This window comes from Betta splendens, chromosome 1 (assembly GCF_900634795.4).
Source record: "Betta splendens chromosome 1, fBetSpl5.4, whole genome shotgun sequence".
Taxonomy (NCBI): Eukaryota; Metazoa; Chordata; class Actinopteri; order Anabantiformes; family Osphronemidae; genus Betta; species Betta splendens.
The window spans coordinates 15,932,681-15,950,089 of record NC_040881.3 but is presented as its reverse complement, the minus strand read 5'-3'; the positions used below and the strand labels follow the sequence as shown (position 1 = coordinate 15,950,089).

The following is a 17,409-nucleotide window of genomic DNA, read 5'->3' as shown; positions in this document are numbered from 1 at the left end:
TGCCTCCCATTTTACATTAGAAACTCTCAGAACCACAATTACACCAGCACATGAGCTTTGAATTAAAGATTATCATTAGGTCCTTTGTAAGCGAGAAACAGTTAATGCAGAGATAATGTTGGAGAAATGTGATCTCTTCTTCCAGTCCAACATTTTAAATTAACTGGAGCGCTTTTAGATTGTTATTGGAAAAAACTATGAGTAGGAAGCTACATTAGTCCAGCCTAGAGATGACAAATACAATGATTAATTTTCCATTATTTCCATTTATTTTAGGCCCAATTATAATAACCTTGGCTTTATTTGAATTTAGTTAAAGGAAGTTATGGGACATCCAGATTTGTTTTTCTTTTAAACATATTTGAAGTTTGACTAGTTGATTTGTGTACAGTAGAAAGCATGAAATATTATTTAAACATATGTTTTGTATTAAAAAGCACACCTTTAAAACTATGACACAATACTTTATTAAACACATATCAGTCTTTGATAACCACAGTAAACACATTTGGGGTACACACTTAAGAAATAAAGGTGACAGTGATCACAGAAAAAGAGAGAGAACTCTATTTTAGTGGCAGTATAAGCTGTATGTAAAAGAAAGGGGGTTCAGCACAGAGAACTTATTTCACTCTTGCTACAGCCCCACTTGCAGCAAGCATTGGACAATCCGACCACAACATCTCGTCCTTTCCTGTCTGCGCTTCTTAGAGCCTCTAGCACCTCCTCTGAGACAGGTGAGCGAACTGAGCGGCTGAATCCTGCAGCAACAGATGCCACATCCAGTGTTTGGTGTTTCCATGTCTGTGTCTCTGCAGAATCCTGCTCTCTGGTGGACTGAGGCATCAAATTTGTGTTCCAGGGATTAAAGGCCTCTTCTCCAAAAAGAACTAATAAAATGGAGGGGTAAAGTTACACCTTGGTTCTAGAAAAATGTCACAAATAGTGGACATACACTTGCTTACCCGAGTCTTCTGTGCTCCTTCTCCATCGAGATCCACCACAGGTAAAGATGACAGCTCGTATGAACTCTCTCCCACAAAGTTTTACACCATAAAAGGAAGGATGGCCATCATTAGATTGCACCCTGTCTACCAGAGCTACCAATAAGCCCAGGGTCAAGATTGCTGACTTCCACATAGTGACGATATAGAAATGGCAAAGTTGTCTAAAGGGTTTTGGAATATTTGAGGTGTTTATGTGGTTTGTGTTGCTTTCTGGTTTGCTCTTATATAGCCCTCAGCATCTCAGAGACCTCATCTTACCTCTACTCTTCGTCATGCCCAGAGATTAGGTCAGAGACCTTTACATACAACAATGCACACAGGAGAAAGCGAGAAATTGTGATTAAGTAGCAAGTGATAGCAGACGGGATGTCAACAGCGCTCTTGTCTATCTCCTGCCTTTGGCCTTTTGTTGACCTTTCTGTTATTTATCAGTTTGGTTAGGTTATGTATCATCACAATTGTGCCTGTATCTGTTCTGTTGCAAAATGGAGAGAGATCTCAATCCATTCAAACAAAGGACAACTTAGAGTGCCATACTTGGCTTTACTGCAGGTGAAATACAAACTAGATTGTTGCGGACAGCTGATTTTTGCTGCAGTGAGACAAAAGCAGTGAACTTTCCAATGTTATGTTGAATGTTACAATATTATTTACTTAACGGCTTTAGCAGTATATACAAAATATATATATATAGGCAGCAACGTTTTATTTAATTTAATTTACACATTCTGTCTATTATTCAAAAAAGGATATGTGAATGCTTGACGTTAGAGTCTGACAGATTTGACAGACAGGAACCGTCCACCAATTATCGATGGTTTTTGTTACTGACGCATCGACCACCACGCAAAACAGCCAATCGGGATTTGGTTCTGGGCGGAGCAATGACTAGAGGGTAGCAACAGTTGCCCCGGTGAAGGCAAGGCGCCATAGTCACGGTAGTCCTGGCGACAAGAACCAAGCAACGGGAGTCAACAACAACAACCTAAATCCAAAGGGAAAAAAAAACTTTAACGAATACAAAGGACAATACTGGGATAAACTTGAGGTGAAAAAGTGCACGGTGTCAGAAATGTCGTTTCCTGTACTGCAAATTATTTACGTCTGCTTGTTAGTAGAGTCGTCAGCGTTAACGTGAAATCGGTCTGGCGTGTCGGCGATGAAAGTGGTTGCTAGCTTCTTTCCAAACGCAGCCCGTTGTTATGGCGATGTCAGATCTTTGATAAGAGCACAAGATGGCGGGTGTGTTGCACTGCCAATAGTACTTTTTTGGCTCATTTGTCAGAATGCTCAGGCTGTTTATTATAGTAGCGTTACTTGGGAGTTAGAGCGAGACGTGATTGATGATGTGGTCGTAGTTTGATTGACTGTTCTCTTCTGATAGTTAACAACTAGCTCACTGGTTCTTACGTCCCAACTCAGCGTGAGCTGCTAGGTTAGCTGGGGAAGCTATCACTCTCGCTGTCTTTTAACTTCCCCAGCAAGATATCCGAAGACTACAGATACAGAAAACCACGCAAACCCGTTAGATTATGTAAAGGACCTGAAGCGAGACACGTGAATAGAATGTTTCATCGTGCTTTTGCGACTTTAAAAACTTTTACTATTACATTAGATTCGAAAAAGCACTCCCATGACCACGGTGTGCCTGATCTGATTGCCTTGTTTGCCTCGTTGCTTTACGCAGGAGTGGCTTATTTTCCAGTGGGCTGGTCTAAAGTCCTGACTGACAGCCTATTTCCAAACGGTTATGTATGGGATTGTCCGTAATTGCAAAAATTCCATTTTCATTCAGTTAAAGCTTTGTGGTCATGGTCAGTTAATGTTGCTTTTCCATTTAAATCCATTGCTTTGTTTCTAGTGTTTAAACTTGTACTAGACCAAACAGGAAAGTCTCTAGATCACTGCTTAGAAAAAAACTACTTCCTCCTCTGGTTTCTGTGTCATACAGCCGCAACAGACAATAGTTCTGTCTGACAAGGCGTGACACAACACAGTTTTCCTGGATATGTGTGGAGCAATTTCATGATGAGTGCTTAATATCCACAGAACTAGTGCCGCAAAGCATTGGTTGCCATGGCAACATCTGGATACTCCGGGGACCTTCAGCCTCAGCCGGCCAACGCAGTAACCATAGCAACACCTGTTGCCACCACACCCTCATCCGCGAAGACAGCGCGTTTCCTGTCTGAGATTCCACCAAACTCTGGTACCATTGCAACAGCTAACCAATCAGCCACTGCCTCAAAAACAGGACAGGATGCACTTTGTTCGCAAGCACCACCTACCCAGGCCCAGGGCCAAAAGGCAGCGGTTCTGACCACTCCCACACAGCACTACGTAACCAACGAAGTCCAGCACTCTGTGGTCCAGAAGAATAATGGTCAGAGCAGGTCGCCTCAGTATATCATAGTAACTGTCACAGGTAAGACACTGAGAATGACCTTACACACATGTACAGTACATCCATAACTTTGTAGACACACATACTGTAATACACAACTAAAATATCACACAAGCACCCGGAGGACATGATAATACTGTTACTCTGATTAGGCTTCAGGTTGTCCAGAAAGTCTGTTTCTATGTTGTAAGCTTCACCTGTTTGGAGACTCTGTGTTTGAAATATTGCATTCTAGTGATCAGTCAGTCTATAGCAGAACTTGTTTAATGTTTAAAGCAATGATAAGATCTTGTTATGAGTTTCCTTATTTGATTATATTTTTTATCATTCATGGAGACTAGAAGCAGTTATAAGGATTTAGTTGCATGCATGCATGTAACAAACATTACAAACCATAATTACACCAAACCTCAAAAGGGACTTATCATGGAACAACAACATTTCTGAATCTAATATTACTTATTTTTACTGTGTATAAATGTATTATTTTTAGTTAATTTTTCTTAATGAATTTTAAATTTTAATGTAAAAGTTGTGGTGGGTTTTAGTTATGGTTTCTTGGGCAAGATCACATGACATCAGCAGACATCCAACCCTCATCAGGATTGAAAAAAACATTGTTGTGGTTCCTTGTCTGGTGGGGAGATGCGTCCATCATTTCATCATGATCATCATTTAGTGGCTAGTTGTAGTCCCAATCATTGGAGTGTGGATTGTTGATGGATACATGCTGACTGCTGTTGTACTGTGTTACTTTTGCTGTTGTATATAATGTAAACGGTGGCATAGTTGTGTTTTTATTATTATTATATATTATTGTTGTGTACTACATTTGCACAGCTTTAAGTTTACAGTTGCAATTGATTTCAATTAAGTAACAAGTGTTAGAGAACATTAGATGAGCCTATAGGTGCAATGTAATATATCTTGTAGATCATTTTCAATAGAATTTTGGCTTGTGGTTGGTATTCTTGAATTTAATTTTAGCTAGTGAAAGTACGAGAGAATTGACACTGGCGTCTATATGCAAGTTTATTTTAGGCCTGTCTACTCATAAATCTTGTTGCCCTCTAGTATCAAGTAGCACTTTGCACACAGTGAGTCTCGCTGCCTTGAGGCCTGTCACATTCTTAGCTGAATACCTGCCTTATATCTTATATATATGTGAAACATGCAACAAACTGAGCTGGCCTTTGTCAGTACATAAGCTGTTATCTTAGTTATATAAATAGATAGAATCCACACCGGTGAGATATATTGACAGTTCTATCCACAATGTTAATTCTGTACACACAACAGCTCTTTCACAGATCTTTCACAGAAATAATAGTGTTTTGCTGCTCGTGGTCTTATTGGCAATAGTCGTAAAGAAAAGGTTATCTTAAATATAAAAGATTAGAAAGTCACATTGAGCCTGTTGTCCTAGCAACATATCCGCAAATCTTAGACCTATTCATGAACAGGTTTTATGTGTGGAACCAAGATAACATCTCACATTTGAACAGTGTCGGGCCACGAACTCCATCCAGCTTTGAATTGACTGTTCTGGTGTCCAGGTGACAATATTAAGGTTTCAGTATATTGAGTATATTGATTCAGTATATATTATATTAACGTTTCTGGCATATCTTGGCCAAAAAACTTACATCAGCAACCAAATGCAATCATGATACCCAAAGCGACCTCCACGCCTTTTATCTGCTTGATTAGCCATGGATCAATGAGGGTTTGTGTCAATATACATGGATTCAGAGTTTGTTTGTTGGTGTTGCAATTTACCAGCTATGCCTCAGCCCCAGGTGTTGTTGAAGGTAAATTTAGGCAAAAAACCCAATAACAAATTGGTCACAAACTAATGCAAAACAGTTAAAGTGTTTTCTCATGTGATAGGTATAAACGAGTGATTAATACTCTGCCCTGCATCCTTTTTTCTTCATCCCTCATATATATCTCATTTCCCCCCCTCTCATCTGATCTGCATGTTTACAAGATTGAGGGATTTCTCTCTCCATCTGGGGAGATTAGCTGTTCAAGGCTGCCCTTCTGCATACAACATATAAGGATGAAGGGAGAGTCGGACAGGCACACTCTCTCTGCTCCTCACTTTCTGTCTCTTCTCAGTTAAACAAAAAAAAACAGTTATAAGAATGTTTTGCAGTAGCTGTTATTACAATTTGGAAGCAGTATGCCGTGAGTACTGAAATAATTGGAATGATGAGTGCCTTTTCATTTCGTTCATCGTCTAATGAAACTTCTCTCCCTCACCCTCCATGTGCCATCCCCAGAGGGCTCTTGTCACTCCAATGACAGCCAGTCAGACTCCAGCACATCTGCCCCTGGTGTTCCTACGCAAGTGGTACAAGCAGTGCAGACCACCCCACAGGTAAGGCCCACACACATACACAAATCACATGTCACCACTTGACATGGTAGCTATAGGTCATGATAGAAATCTAAATTTTTCCCCTGACACTGTGCTTTTATATCCCACAGAGGTCAGTGTTGCAAGCAGTGTCACAGGCGACCAAGAGGGTTCAGACAGGTCACATTAGCAACCTGCAGTCTGTGAACCTAAACCAGGAGGTAAGCACACACAGCATTTCACGTCTTCATGGAAAAGAATAGACAGTCACTACATTCATTTCAGTTGTAGAGGTGATAGAGGTAATATTATATGTTCATTACTAATGGTTTTTATGAACATCTTCTGTAAAAACGTACTCTCTACATCCCACAGTATCCCCCCAATTTCCACCAATCAGCAAAGAATAATACAAACCTGGTGATTGTTTGACATCTTTAAAAGCGTCTTTCTGTCGTGGCATTTTGTTCAGGTGGAGCATGTGTACACTGGCCAGGTGCAGTATGTGGATGGAGGAGGAGAAACAGCTTTTACCACATCCACCATGTAAGTAGAAAGTTAGGCTGCTTTATGTGTATGTTGTATATCTCACAGACATGTTTATTTAGATACATTTAATCGCATACACCAGTGTGTATGCATTTGTCTATGTATGACTATTATGCATTTGTTCATATACTTGTGTTTTCTATACAGCCGATCAAGCAGCTACCCCTTCTCCAACTCACCCCTCTACTCCCAGACCCCTCCCAGCTCTTCATCCAGTTACTATGAGGCCACACCCAGCTCTGAGTCAGACATCACTAGTTCTGTGGCCTCGCAGCCCGTTTCTGTGGCAACCGGAGGAGCCAATAGTGGAGCAGCTGCAGCAGGTGGAGCAGGCTTTGTCATTCAAGGAGGATATGTTCTAGGGGCAGGAGGAGGAGCAACAGGAGCTGGTGGAGGAGTGGGACAAAGTTACTCAAGCCCAAACTCTCGTGCCCCACCTGCTACTGTGAGTTCTCAAGTGCATAATCAAAAGTATAATAGATTTAAAAGGGAATAATAATGTGAAGGCTAATTCTGTTATCATCCACCATTCCTAGGTGCAATGGCTGTGTGATAACTATGAGGGGGCAGAGGGGGTGAGTTTACCTCGCTGTACCCTCTACTACCACTACCTATTGCACTGCCAGGAGCAGAAACTAGAACCAGTTAATGCTGCATCTTTCGGCAAACTCATCAGGTCTGTCTTCATGGGCCTGCGTACACGGAGGTTGGGGACCAGGTATATACACATACCGAACACACACATGTCCATTTGGATAAACTTGTTCTTACAGCCATATCCTGTGTTTCAGAGGGAACTCGAAGTATCACTACTATGGTCTGAGGATTAAATCAGGTTCCCCTCTGCTCCGACTGATGGATGAACAGCAGCACATGGCGATGAGGCAACAGCCTTTCTCTCAAAAGAACAGGTATCCACACACTGGCCTGTGAACACTAAAAGTGCTCCAACATAACCTGTGTCTCACCTGTTGCTCTTCTCTCTGAATGTCTAAACATCACGAAGGATCAAGCAAGTTCAGAAGGCGCAAGGAATCACCAACGGAACGTCGGGTGGGGCAGGTCAACAGCAGGGAGCAGGGCTCTGTGATATTTCAGCTCAGGTTCAACAGTATCAGCAGTTTCTAGGTGAGGAACACCTGCACGCTTTATTGTTGTAACATGATCACAACCTAGGCTTCCAGTTACAGCAGCTTTTTTTCTTGTTTAGAGCCATCACGTCCACTGCCAGAGTTTGTGGACTTGGACTTGCTAGACACCAAACTCCCTGATGGGGTCCTCTTAGAGCACCTCAAGGCCTTTCAGACTCTTTACAGGGAACACTGTGAGGTATGAAGCAATGGTTCTTTTAAATGGAACTCCAAATGTAACCTACATCTAAGCAGAGTTCCAAATACATTTTAACTTGCTCTGCTATATAACATGCTTTTATTGTCTAGCACAATGGCAAGCCCAACTTGCTCTAACACATATTCCCTTGGTTTAAACCATTGAGCACAAGCAAATAACAACTGGAAAGAAGGTTTACACGGCTCATGGGTATAAATGTGTTTGCTCCACAGGCAATTCTGGACGTGATGGTCAACCTTCAGTTCACACTTGTGGAGGCACTGTGGAAATCATTCTGGAGGTTTAGCCAGAGTAATGACACAGAATCACTCAACACGTAGGTATCAAACACACAAACAGCTTAATTGGAAAAAGTACATGTGAACATATGTGTATCATCTACTGTGTCATGACTGTCTGACATGCTCTGCCAGGCACTGTGAGTCTGAGAAGCGTCTGCCCAAATCATGTCTGGTGGTGCTGTGTAAGTTTGAGCCAGTGCTACGTTGGACGAGAGAGTGCGACAACCTGCTCTATCAGACTTTGGTAGAGATTCTCATCCCTGATGTACTGAGACCCATCCCAAGTAAGTGATTAAGACCTGTAACTGGGGTGTAATAGGTCTCCTAGCAAGCCGCTGTTAGTTGTATCTGTGTGTAACCTACAGTACGTGCCAGTTTATGTTCCAAATGTAATTATAATAGGATAGAATCTGATGAAACCGATGTAAAACAAAAAATTATAAATAAATGAAATCACTATAATGTATCTAATATCAAAAATAATGGCTTGTTTAAAGATGAAAAAGATTATTACATTAGAACCTTTCAGCTTAGAAATCCCTTTGGGTGTAATAAGGTTCTGTTTCCTTACTTCGTTAGGAAGATGTTTTTATAGACGGTGCACAGAAAAATAAGTTACTGCATCTAATCACACTAATGAAATCACCTCCCCCTTTGTTTCAGGTGCCTTAACTCAGGCCATCCGTAACTTTGCAAAGAGTCTGGAGAGTTGGTTGACCAGTGCCATGATGAACATCCCAGAGGAGATGGTCCGCATAAAGGTATTTGTATATTTAAAAATGGCTTCAGTAGTCAAAGCTCTGCTTCAGTTCTTTTGTTTTGATGTGTCTATTTCAGACAGGTGAGTGCTGTTTTTTTCTCAGATGTATGAATGTATGATGTAATATATATCCATTTTAACAAGTTTTAATCTAATATTATTTTAGACTAGATACAGGGACTATGTAGGTACAGAAGCATTTAGTTCCAAATGTGAACTGGGCCTTTTTCCTCCTTCCTGAAACTCCACCAGTATCTTATGGCTTTTTCTTCTACCCTTTTCCCTCAGGTGGTGTGTGTAAGCTCCTTCTCCCAGACGCTCCGTCGCTACACCAGTCTGAACCACCTAGCCCAGGCCGCCCGTGCTGTCCTCCAGAACACAGCCCAGATCAACCAGATGCTGTCTGACCTAAACAGGGTTGATTTCACTAATGTGCAGGTTTGTACTGTCCTGCACAGGCCCCATTAGAATCAATATGTTGTTGTGAAAGTGAAATAGAGCACATCCCTGACAGTGCCTATCCGCATCCCCTACAGGAGCAGGCATCCTGGGTGTGTCAGTGTGAAGACCTTGTGATCCAGAGGCTGGAGCAAGACTTTAAAATGACTCTGCAGCAGCAGAGCTCTCTGGAGCAGTGGGCTGCCTGGTTGGATGGTGTTGTCACCCAGGTCTTAAAACCCTATGAGCACAACCCTGTAGCCTTACCAAAGGCTGCAAAGGTGTTCTTGCTCAACTGGTCTTTTTATAGGTGAGTACAAAAGGCAAAAGGCAGCAGTGATGTTTGCTTCATTATTACATTGTCTTGTCTCCTTCACTAGTTCTATGGTAATACGGGACCTGACCCTGCGCAGTGCTGCCAGTTTCGGCTCTTTCCACTTGATCCGCTTGTTGTACGACGAGTATATGTACTACCTGATAGAGCACAGGGTGGCCCAGGCTAAAGGAGAGACGCCCATAGCCGTCATGGGAGAAGTAAGTGTCTGCATAGACATTACCTTGCATTAATGAGCATTTGCATTATAAATGTCTGCTTCACACTTAATCTGTGTTGCAGTTTGCCAGCACTGTGAAGAGCCGAATCTCTCCAGAGAAAGGTAAATTCAGTGTCAGTGTTAAACATTTAAGCTGAGGTCTGTACTCCAGCATGCTCATTGTCGCCATGCCTCCAACTGTATTTCCGTTAGAAGAAGATGATGAGGACGAAGACGACGAGAGCGAGGACGAGAGCGGTGATCTCGTGCTGCAGTCTAGCTCTCTGGACACAATTGATGAGAAGGAGCCAACGGAGCCACCCGCCAAGCAGCCCAGGACAAGTCTGAATCTGCACTCACTCGCTGATAGTCACACCAGCGTTCCACCATAGCTTATCCTCCCTATGAATACAAATTAGCACTTGACACACACCATTGCGCTCAGTTTCTCATCAAACCATCCTATTTTGTCAGCCTGTATATGCATCTCCCATGCAAACAGATGACGTTTGCTGAGCTGCTTGACTAATTTTGTTTTGCCATTTTCTTTAGTTTTGCCTTCACTTGATCACTTACTGTCCTCTCATTTCCTGTGCCTTCGCCATCCTTTCACTCCTTACTGTACACCATATGATCTATATTCTTGATTCCCTCCTGCTCCACCTTAACCACTGACCTGATTGCCGTGGAGAGATCAGAATACTTCAGTGTTCTTTATTTTTAGTTTACTTTTACATTGCCTTTAATGCAATGACTATGCAGGGGACTTTAATGGATTATCTAAAATATATCTTTATCTGAGTGTAGCTTTTGAAGTGATACTGCAAGGTGTGTTTTGTTTGCATGGAATGTCACAATTTGTGATATTTTACTTCTTTGTCATTTCTTAATTTGGCCAACTAACTGGTACCTGTGCCTTTGAGAGATTTCTAGCCTGGTAAAAGTTTGTATTCTATATATTATGTATCGCTCAATTAATAAATCAAGGTCCTGTGGAGTAGTCTGGGTGTTGTCATGAAATTTTGCTAGTTGTTAAGGTAATAGTAAAACTAAATAGTGATGAGTCCATGCAGTTGGCTCTTCAGCTATTCTTTCTCCATTCATTATCCATTCATTTTTCTTTTATACACAACTCAACTGGCCAAACTGATCTGTTACTCTACCCCACACACGTGCAGTGCAGGATGACTTGCCTCAGGACAGTGTTTTTCTAACCCAATCACTGGTGTTAACTGTATTCATGACAACCTTAATACCAAGCAGCTTGATGTACCAGCTATAGCTATATCAAAGTTTTTGTAGATTAAAAGAAAACGCCTATTTTCTGGTTATGTGTGTTGAATATACTGTACAGAACATAAACTGTGTACCTTTTCGTGAACATATACACTTACTATTTGTATGTTGTTTAACCATTATTGCCTTAAAAAATCTGTTGTAGTTTGTCCACCATCCAGAGCATTGAGATATATTTTTATTGTAATGATAATGATGGACCAAGCATGTGAATGTGGTTACTTCTAGATGGAGCACATGCTCAACCAGCAGCTTTTTCGTGTGGCCTGAGCAGATTTTGTAGGTGTTGATGTTGTTGTGCTGGTCTGACAAAGAGCATAAAGATTAAATTATATTTAGTAGTGGGAAGACATTCAGGATGATCTGACTACCAAAGAGCACTACATAGAAAAAGGCTATATTTGCATTTACTCACATAGAGAAGGGCAGAAACCAAAATCAACAGCTAACTGCAATGTTCTTAATGAAAAAAAATATTTGGCTCCTGTCCCTAGCCTGTGCTGCTGAAACCTCTTGAGGTCCTCTTGATGTTACTTTGAAGACTTTGAACTTGTATCTGTGATAAACGTTTGTAGCTTAAGTCTGACTGTTAAAAGGATGTGATTGCTCTCAAAACCTGTGCCACGTTTATTCCCTCATGGACTCAGCTCTTAGTCTTATTACTCCACGTTACATTAATTTAGCTACTGTTTTAGCTCCATTGATGTAGAATTGTAGTAAAAACTTACAAGCAATGTATATTAACACTGATTGAAATAACAGGCTGTAGGTCCCACTTCTCTAATATGGATCACGTTTTAAAGCAACTGCCCATTTGGAACATCTGATAAAGTATAAAGTTAACACAGTTAATGTCTGCCTAGAAAGCTTTTAGAAGGTAATACCTTTTGATTAGTGAACAGAACTGAATGGGTAAAACTGATTTAGCGCTACAGTATCAAGGAACTTACAGGTTATAATCAATTTGTATAGATATTTATTTGTTGACTCTTTTGTGAGGTTTGAAATTCCAACACACATTAAACTTATTTCTCAGTGTAACAAGGTGAAAACCTACAAATAAATTGAAAACCCTACACTTTAAACATTTTATTTTTAACAAAATAATCTAACAGATCATAGTGTGACTTACATGCCAGTTAAGAACCAAAAAAATCAAATGATGCCCTTCATTCACCTGGTCTAATTTTAAATAATGTGGCCTTATGAGTAAACACAGGTAAACTGAAGTAGTCCAGGCCAGATAATAGAACGGCTTATTCAGAAGCAGCAAATCTGTCAAATGACGAAATCTCTCTCTCTCTCTCATGCGCGCGCACACACACACACAATGAATTTACCTTGTTGCACTGGTGCAGAAAATGCATACATTCAATTACAAAAACACACACGTCATTTCATCATCTCTTCATGTATTAAAAGAAAAAAGTTACTTCCCTTCAGCTCGTGGCTTTGGTGGTTGCAATAATACAGTACACAGTTACAAATAAAGCCCATTCACTATTCAGTTTGACACATTTAAACAAATGTATGCAATTTCCCTCAGAATAAGGCCAAAGGCCTCTGTGCTGAAGATATAGACATGACGCCATGTACATGTGTGCTTTAGTTTCTGTGGCTCTTGACACTTGCAGCCCTCTTCCTTCTTCATAATACAATCCAGGTACATCGGTCACTATCTGCCAGCACTTGCAGGGAGGAGCCTAAAGGTGGTGAGATTGTCCAATGAATTTACTTCTACATTTACAAACAGAAGTACATAAGTGTCATTGAAATGTCAAAACACACACACACACACACACACACACACACACACACACACACACACACACACACACACACACACACACACAATTAATCCTTATCCACACACTTCTGTTTTCTTTTACTTTGTATCCAAGTGAAACCGAAATACATTAAATTGTCAAATGCACAGAGAAGATCTTGACACTAAAAGTTGAAAATTGTGTGGAATATTCCGCAGCAAACATCAGGACACCATAATCCTCTACAACCCACCTTTGTGTAGAGCTTCATTTGTCATGCGATTGATATGGCGGGAGCTGCTCTCTGGAACCAGCCACTTCATCACTGTGTTCACACAGGACTTCCTGTAAGTGCTCCACACACTCCCACTGACAAAGAGTAAAAGATCAGCGCATCTATCCACACCTCAATGCGTAACAGGGAAAACATTTGGCAGCAGTTTCTCACCTAGTCTGACCCTTGACCTCTGTAAGGTCACCAACACCCACGGTGCGACATACACTGGTGGTAAGGTCCCAGCTAACTTGGAGGTTGGAATGGTAGGTGTTTGGTCTGCAACAAAAATAGGAAAAGCTGAATTAGCAGGAACTGGTTAAAGTGTGGGACAGCTGCATTTAAAGATCAAATGAGTGTTGATTCTTAAAAAATAGGGACAGATATAGTCAATGAAAATGCATTGGATGAATTAACACACTGTTCAGCAGTAAGGAGGAAATCAGGTACCTGCAGTGCTCCTCTTCTGAGTTGGAGAAGGCAAGTAGCAACAGACCAATGTTGATCATCACAGTGTTGGTCTCTGCACACACCTACAATCAAGTCAACATGGTCAAGGTTGATTGAAAAAAGGCCTCTCTATTAGTTTGTAATGAATTGTACCAATGTCATTTCTAAAGTGGTCAGTTTGTATATTTTAGTATACGGAAGACATTTTTAAATATATTTATTGTTGTCAAGTCATCAGGACTTTATGTGGGTGCACTGACCTCTAATATCACGACATCATAGTCACTGAAGGAGCAGAACTGAGGGGCCCAGACAGCATCGTTCCTGATCACCTCATTGATAAGATACTCAAAGTCTAGAGTCAACTGTTCCACACACACACTCTGAAAAAGAGAAATCACAGGTCAAACTACCAAAAGACAACATTTCCTTTATTAACAGAGGTAAATCAACACTAACAACATAAAAACATGCACTGATCACATATGAAATCAATTTAAACAAACAAAGGCAACTTGATCTTGACCTTAATTGATCGGCTCACCAGTACAGATGGGACAACTTAACACATTAAATACATTGTCCTGTTTTTTATTTGATCCACACACCTGCCCACTGTGTGGCCCAGTGACCAACTGTAGGTTTCGTCCTTTCAGATCTGTGACTGTGAAAGGCAGCTGGACCTTATCATCTTCATAACCTACAGATAGAAGCAGAATAGGGACGTTTAGCACCTTCAGAATTGCCCTGCTGAGTGTCTCTGTGTCTGCTTCTGCCTCTCACCTCCAGCACCTCCTGCATTCTGTTCTGGTGCCCCTGGCTGCTGAAGGCAGTAGTGCAGGCGTGAGTAGTTTACATATCCAGGCTCACAGGGACCAACATCTTGTATTAAGGATGGGGTTGGGGGGGATGAAGGTGATGAGGAGGATGATGCAGGAGACATCACTTGTTCCAGGCGTGGATGCAAACTGTGGCTCACATCTGATGTTGATGCTTGAAATAAAGTAGTCCGTCTCTCTTCTTCTTTCTTCTCTCTAAAAACCTCCTCTTCTCTCCTCCTCTCGACACTTATCACTGTGTCTCCTGGTATCTGAGCTGCCTCTCTTTCACCACCATCAGTTATTCTCTTGTCTTGGCTCTCTGTTTCTCTCCCACTTCCTCCACCACCACCCTGAGACCGCCTAAAAAGGTCAGCTGCAAACTCTCTGGCTTTCACAGCTGCCTGAGACTGTCTGGGAGATGAGGGGATTGGAACAGGCCTGCTAGGTGGTGGTCGGCTTTCGGGAGACCCCTGAGGTAGTGAGGAAGAAGAGGCAGAGGTGGTGGAGGAAGCAGACGTGGAGGCTTGATTTGACTGAGATACTCTTTTTGTGTAGAGAATCTGTGAGGACTGCCCCTTACCTGCAGAAATACAAAATGAAAAGACTCAAAAATTATATTTAATGCTAAATTATAAAATCTTCCGACTTCCACAAATCCATTTCTATTAACTTCAGCTTCTTTGAAATGGCTTAACCTGAACTGTTTATAATGACCTAACCCAGATGACTATTCTTACAGAGTTACGTAAAGTATTCTTCTTGTGTGTGTATTACCTGGGCAAAGTGAAATGGCACAAGCCACCAGAGAGTAGCTAGTGTTTAACAGGATGACCTGGTCCTTCTTTAGTTGGAAAGCTGGCTGAAAAGTGGGGAATGGATACACCACCTGGTACCTGCTGTTGAGCACATAGCCATGTTCCAGACACTCGCCACTTCCTGAAGAGATACGAAGACGCAAGATAAGAGATAAACAGACAATGTCGCTAGTAGAGTTGGGCATTTTGTGCATATGTGGATATGTGTGTTCACCTGTGCGGACAGTACTGACTGTGGGAACTGGACAACAGTAAGAGCAAGGTTTGGGAGGAGGCATAGAAGCAACAGTGATGTAGATATCTCTGTTGTTTTCATCTGTCATCATCAAATTCATCAGTACTGAGCGTGTACTGGCAGAAAGAAACACACATACAAAATTAAAACTCTTTGAACCAAAAACTGCTAAACAACAGTTCTATATCATATCGTTCTTTAGCAAATAATATCATTGCTTACTTGAACCCAAAGATGACAATTTTGGAGTGATCATTTGGCCACTCACACACTGTCAAGTATAGATCACTGTAGATTTCCTCACCAGCGAACAACCGCACATGATGAACCTAAAAGTATAAGCAGAATTAGATATTACAAGATATAAGATACAAGATATAGTAACAAAACATTCAGCAGATTTAACACAGCTCTCCATTAACACACATTTTTGTAGTTGTACAAGTTCTGTGGTTTTCTGAGTTACCTGTTTGAGTCTACTATGCAGGTTGAACTCCCACCAATACAGATGGTAGGTGTAGAAGGAAAAGTCATCATCTTCTCCACAGTCACTGGTGTATGACAGAACGTAGCGGCCACATTTGGTGAAGCCAAGAAAGATATGACTAAAACCAAAAAAGTGACAGAGTAATCAACAGCTTGAACAATGATAGACCCACACTGTGAACACTGTGGTGCAGGACTGACATAGACACTGACAAACAGCACAGCACAGTGGTGCTCAGGTACCATGTATTCACCTGTAGACTGTACATTTGAGGTGTAAAATGTTTGTCTCAGCTGAGGGAATAAAAGTATTTAGGATTTCAGATGCGGGGATTAACATTAAAGAATGATCAAGTCAGTCACCCCCATTTTGTTTGAAATAGACAGTGTGGTAAACCATAAGCATTACCAAAATAAAACAACAGTGTGTGGAGCTACACGTGTTATCACAACAAACCTCACTCACCCCGCTCTCAGGAATTCCTCACTGACGATGTTTTTCAACGGGACACACACTCGAGGTGGAAGCTTCCTAAACAGACGCTGAGAAAACTGACCTGATAGCTTCGGGAAGAGATGACAACTTCACATAAACGTCCGTAGTGTAACATGAAACGTGTTCATAACACACAGCTTTTCAGAATGGTTATGGCAAAGACATTTATTTAAATTCTACACCCAGCAGAGGTTTCTTGATTACCTTAAGTACTCATACAGTAAAGGTGTTTACTGAGTAACATCTAAACGGGTCACAATAACTAGAAGGGTGAAGGTTGTGTTTTTTGACAGCTTCAGCTGCGGTTAACCACAAGCTAACGCCGAAAGGGCTTTAACATTACACTACAGCAATTATTTACTGCTGGGTAAAATAGCTAGCATGCCAACACGGTTTACTTACATTTTTGCGAATCTGTTAACGAGACAAAGTGAGAGAACGTAACACCGCTCTACGTCACCTTTAATAACTACATTATGATCTTGCTTCCTTTAAGAGGCATTAGTCAATTAGCCACCTGCCATCCATTAGCCGTTAGGGCAGTTAGCTAGAAAGCTAGTTAGCAACTAGCTTACAGTCTTAGACGCCCCTGAAAAGAGGCGTTTGCTGAGGCAGGCTCGCGTCCTTAAAGAAGAAGTCGCTTTAACGGGACGTTTAATGGGATTTATGCCTACCTTCCCACGCATCAGAAGCTTCACGACATGGTCTTTATGTTTTCTTTGCGTTTTCTGTTTCTTGTCGTCCTTTGCCGATTTCGAGCTGGGCGCCATCTCCAACCGAACTATTTTGCCTCGTTCACACAGGATCGTCCTGATTGGTCCGCGGGCCGCACCGGACTGTCCTCATTCGTCAGTAGCACCGTCCATCAAAGGCAAAACAAAGGCGTTTCACGACAGATGACTAAAGCTCAAGAAGGGCAACACCAAAGTACCTATAGGCTCTGTCTCGTTGCCTCTACTTGCAACACGAGACATTAAACATAAACATGACAAATTAGGATTTTTATTTTTAGATATTTTAGCGCACTCTTATGCTTTAATTTACAGAAACATCCTAAATACAATACAGGTGATAACCACACAGGAG

At 41.4% G+C, this 17,409-nt stretch overlaps 3 protein-coding genes across 3 annotated transcripts; 1 reads left to right on the top strand and 2 right to left on the bottom strand.

Moving 5' to 3' along the window:
- Nucleotides 1-443: 443 nt before the first annotated feature.
- Nucleotides 444-1,909, bottom strand: rln3b (relaxin 3b). The gene is made up of 2 exons (XM_029150842.3): nt 966-1,909; nt 444-890 (listed from the first exon to the last, which is right to left on the bottom strand). Exons 1-2 carry the CDS (start codon nt 1,138-1,140, stop codon nt 610-612), a joined length of 456 nt encoding a protein of 151 aa, XP_029006675.1. The 5' UTR covers nt 1,141-1,909; the 3' UTR covers nt 444-609.
- Nucleotides 1,910-1,914: 5 nt separating this feature from the next.
- Nucleotides 1,915-10,684, top strand: rfx1b (regulatory factor X, 1b (influences HLA class II expression)). The gene is made up of 18 exons (XM_029150814.3): nt 1,915-2,055; nt 3,057-3,432; nt 5,697-5,794; nt 5,905-5,994; nt 6,246-6,319; nt 6,470-6,767; nt 6,859-7,040; nt 7,114-7,233; nt 7,329-7,450; nt 7,533-7,651; nt 7,885-7,988; nt 8,086-8,237; nt 8,617-8,714; nt 9,002-9,151; nt 9,250-9,461; nt 9,532-9,685; nt 9,768-9,807; nt 9,898-10,684. Exons 2-18 carry the CDS (start codon nt 3,084-3,086, stop codon nt 10,074-10,076), a joined length of 2,541 nt encoding a protein of 846 aa, XP_029006647.1. The 5' UTR covers nt 1,915-2,055; nt 3,057-3,083; the 3' UTR covers nt 10,077-10,684.
- Nucleotides 10,685-11,939: 1,255 nt separating this feature from the next.
- dcaf15 (DDB1 and CUL4 associated factor 15) lies at nt 11,940-17,157 on the bottom strand. The gene is made up of 13 exons (XM_029150828.3): nt 16,998-17,157; nt 16,294-16,391; nt 15,808-15,946; nt 15,564-15,670; nt 15,321-15,457; nt 15,066-15,227; nt 14,254-14,871; nt 14,079-14,170; nt 13,731-13,853; nt 13,471-13,553; nt 13,195-13,299; nt 13,000-13,115; nt 11,940-12,683 (listed from the first exon to the last, which is right to left on the bottom strand). The coding sequence occupies exons 1-13, from the start codon at nt 17,091-17,093 to the stop codon at nt 12,628-12,630; spliced, it is 1,932 nt and encodes a 643-aa protein (XP_029006661.1). The 5' UTR covers nt 17,094-17,157; the 3' UTR covers nt 11,940-12,627.
- Between the last annotated feature and the right edge of the window lie 252 nt (nt 17,158-17,409).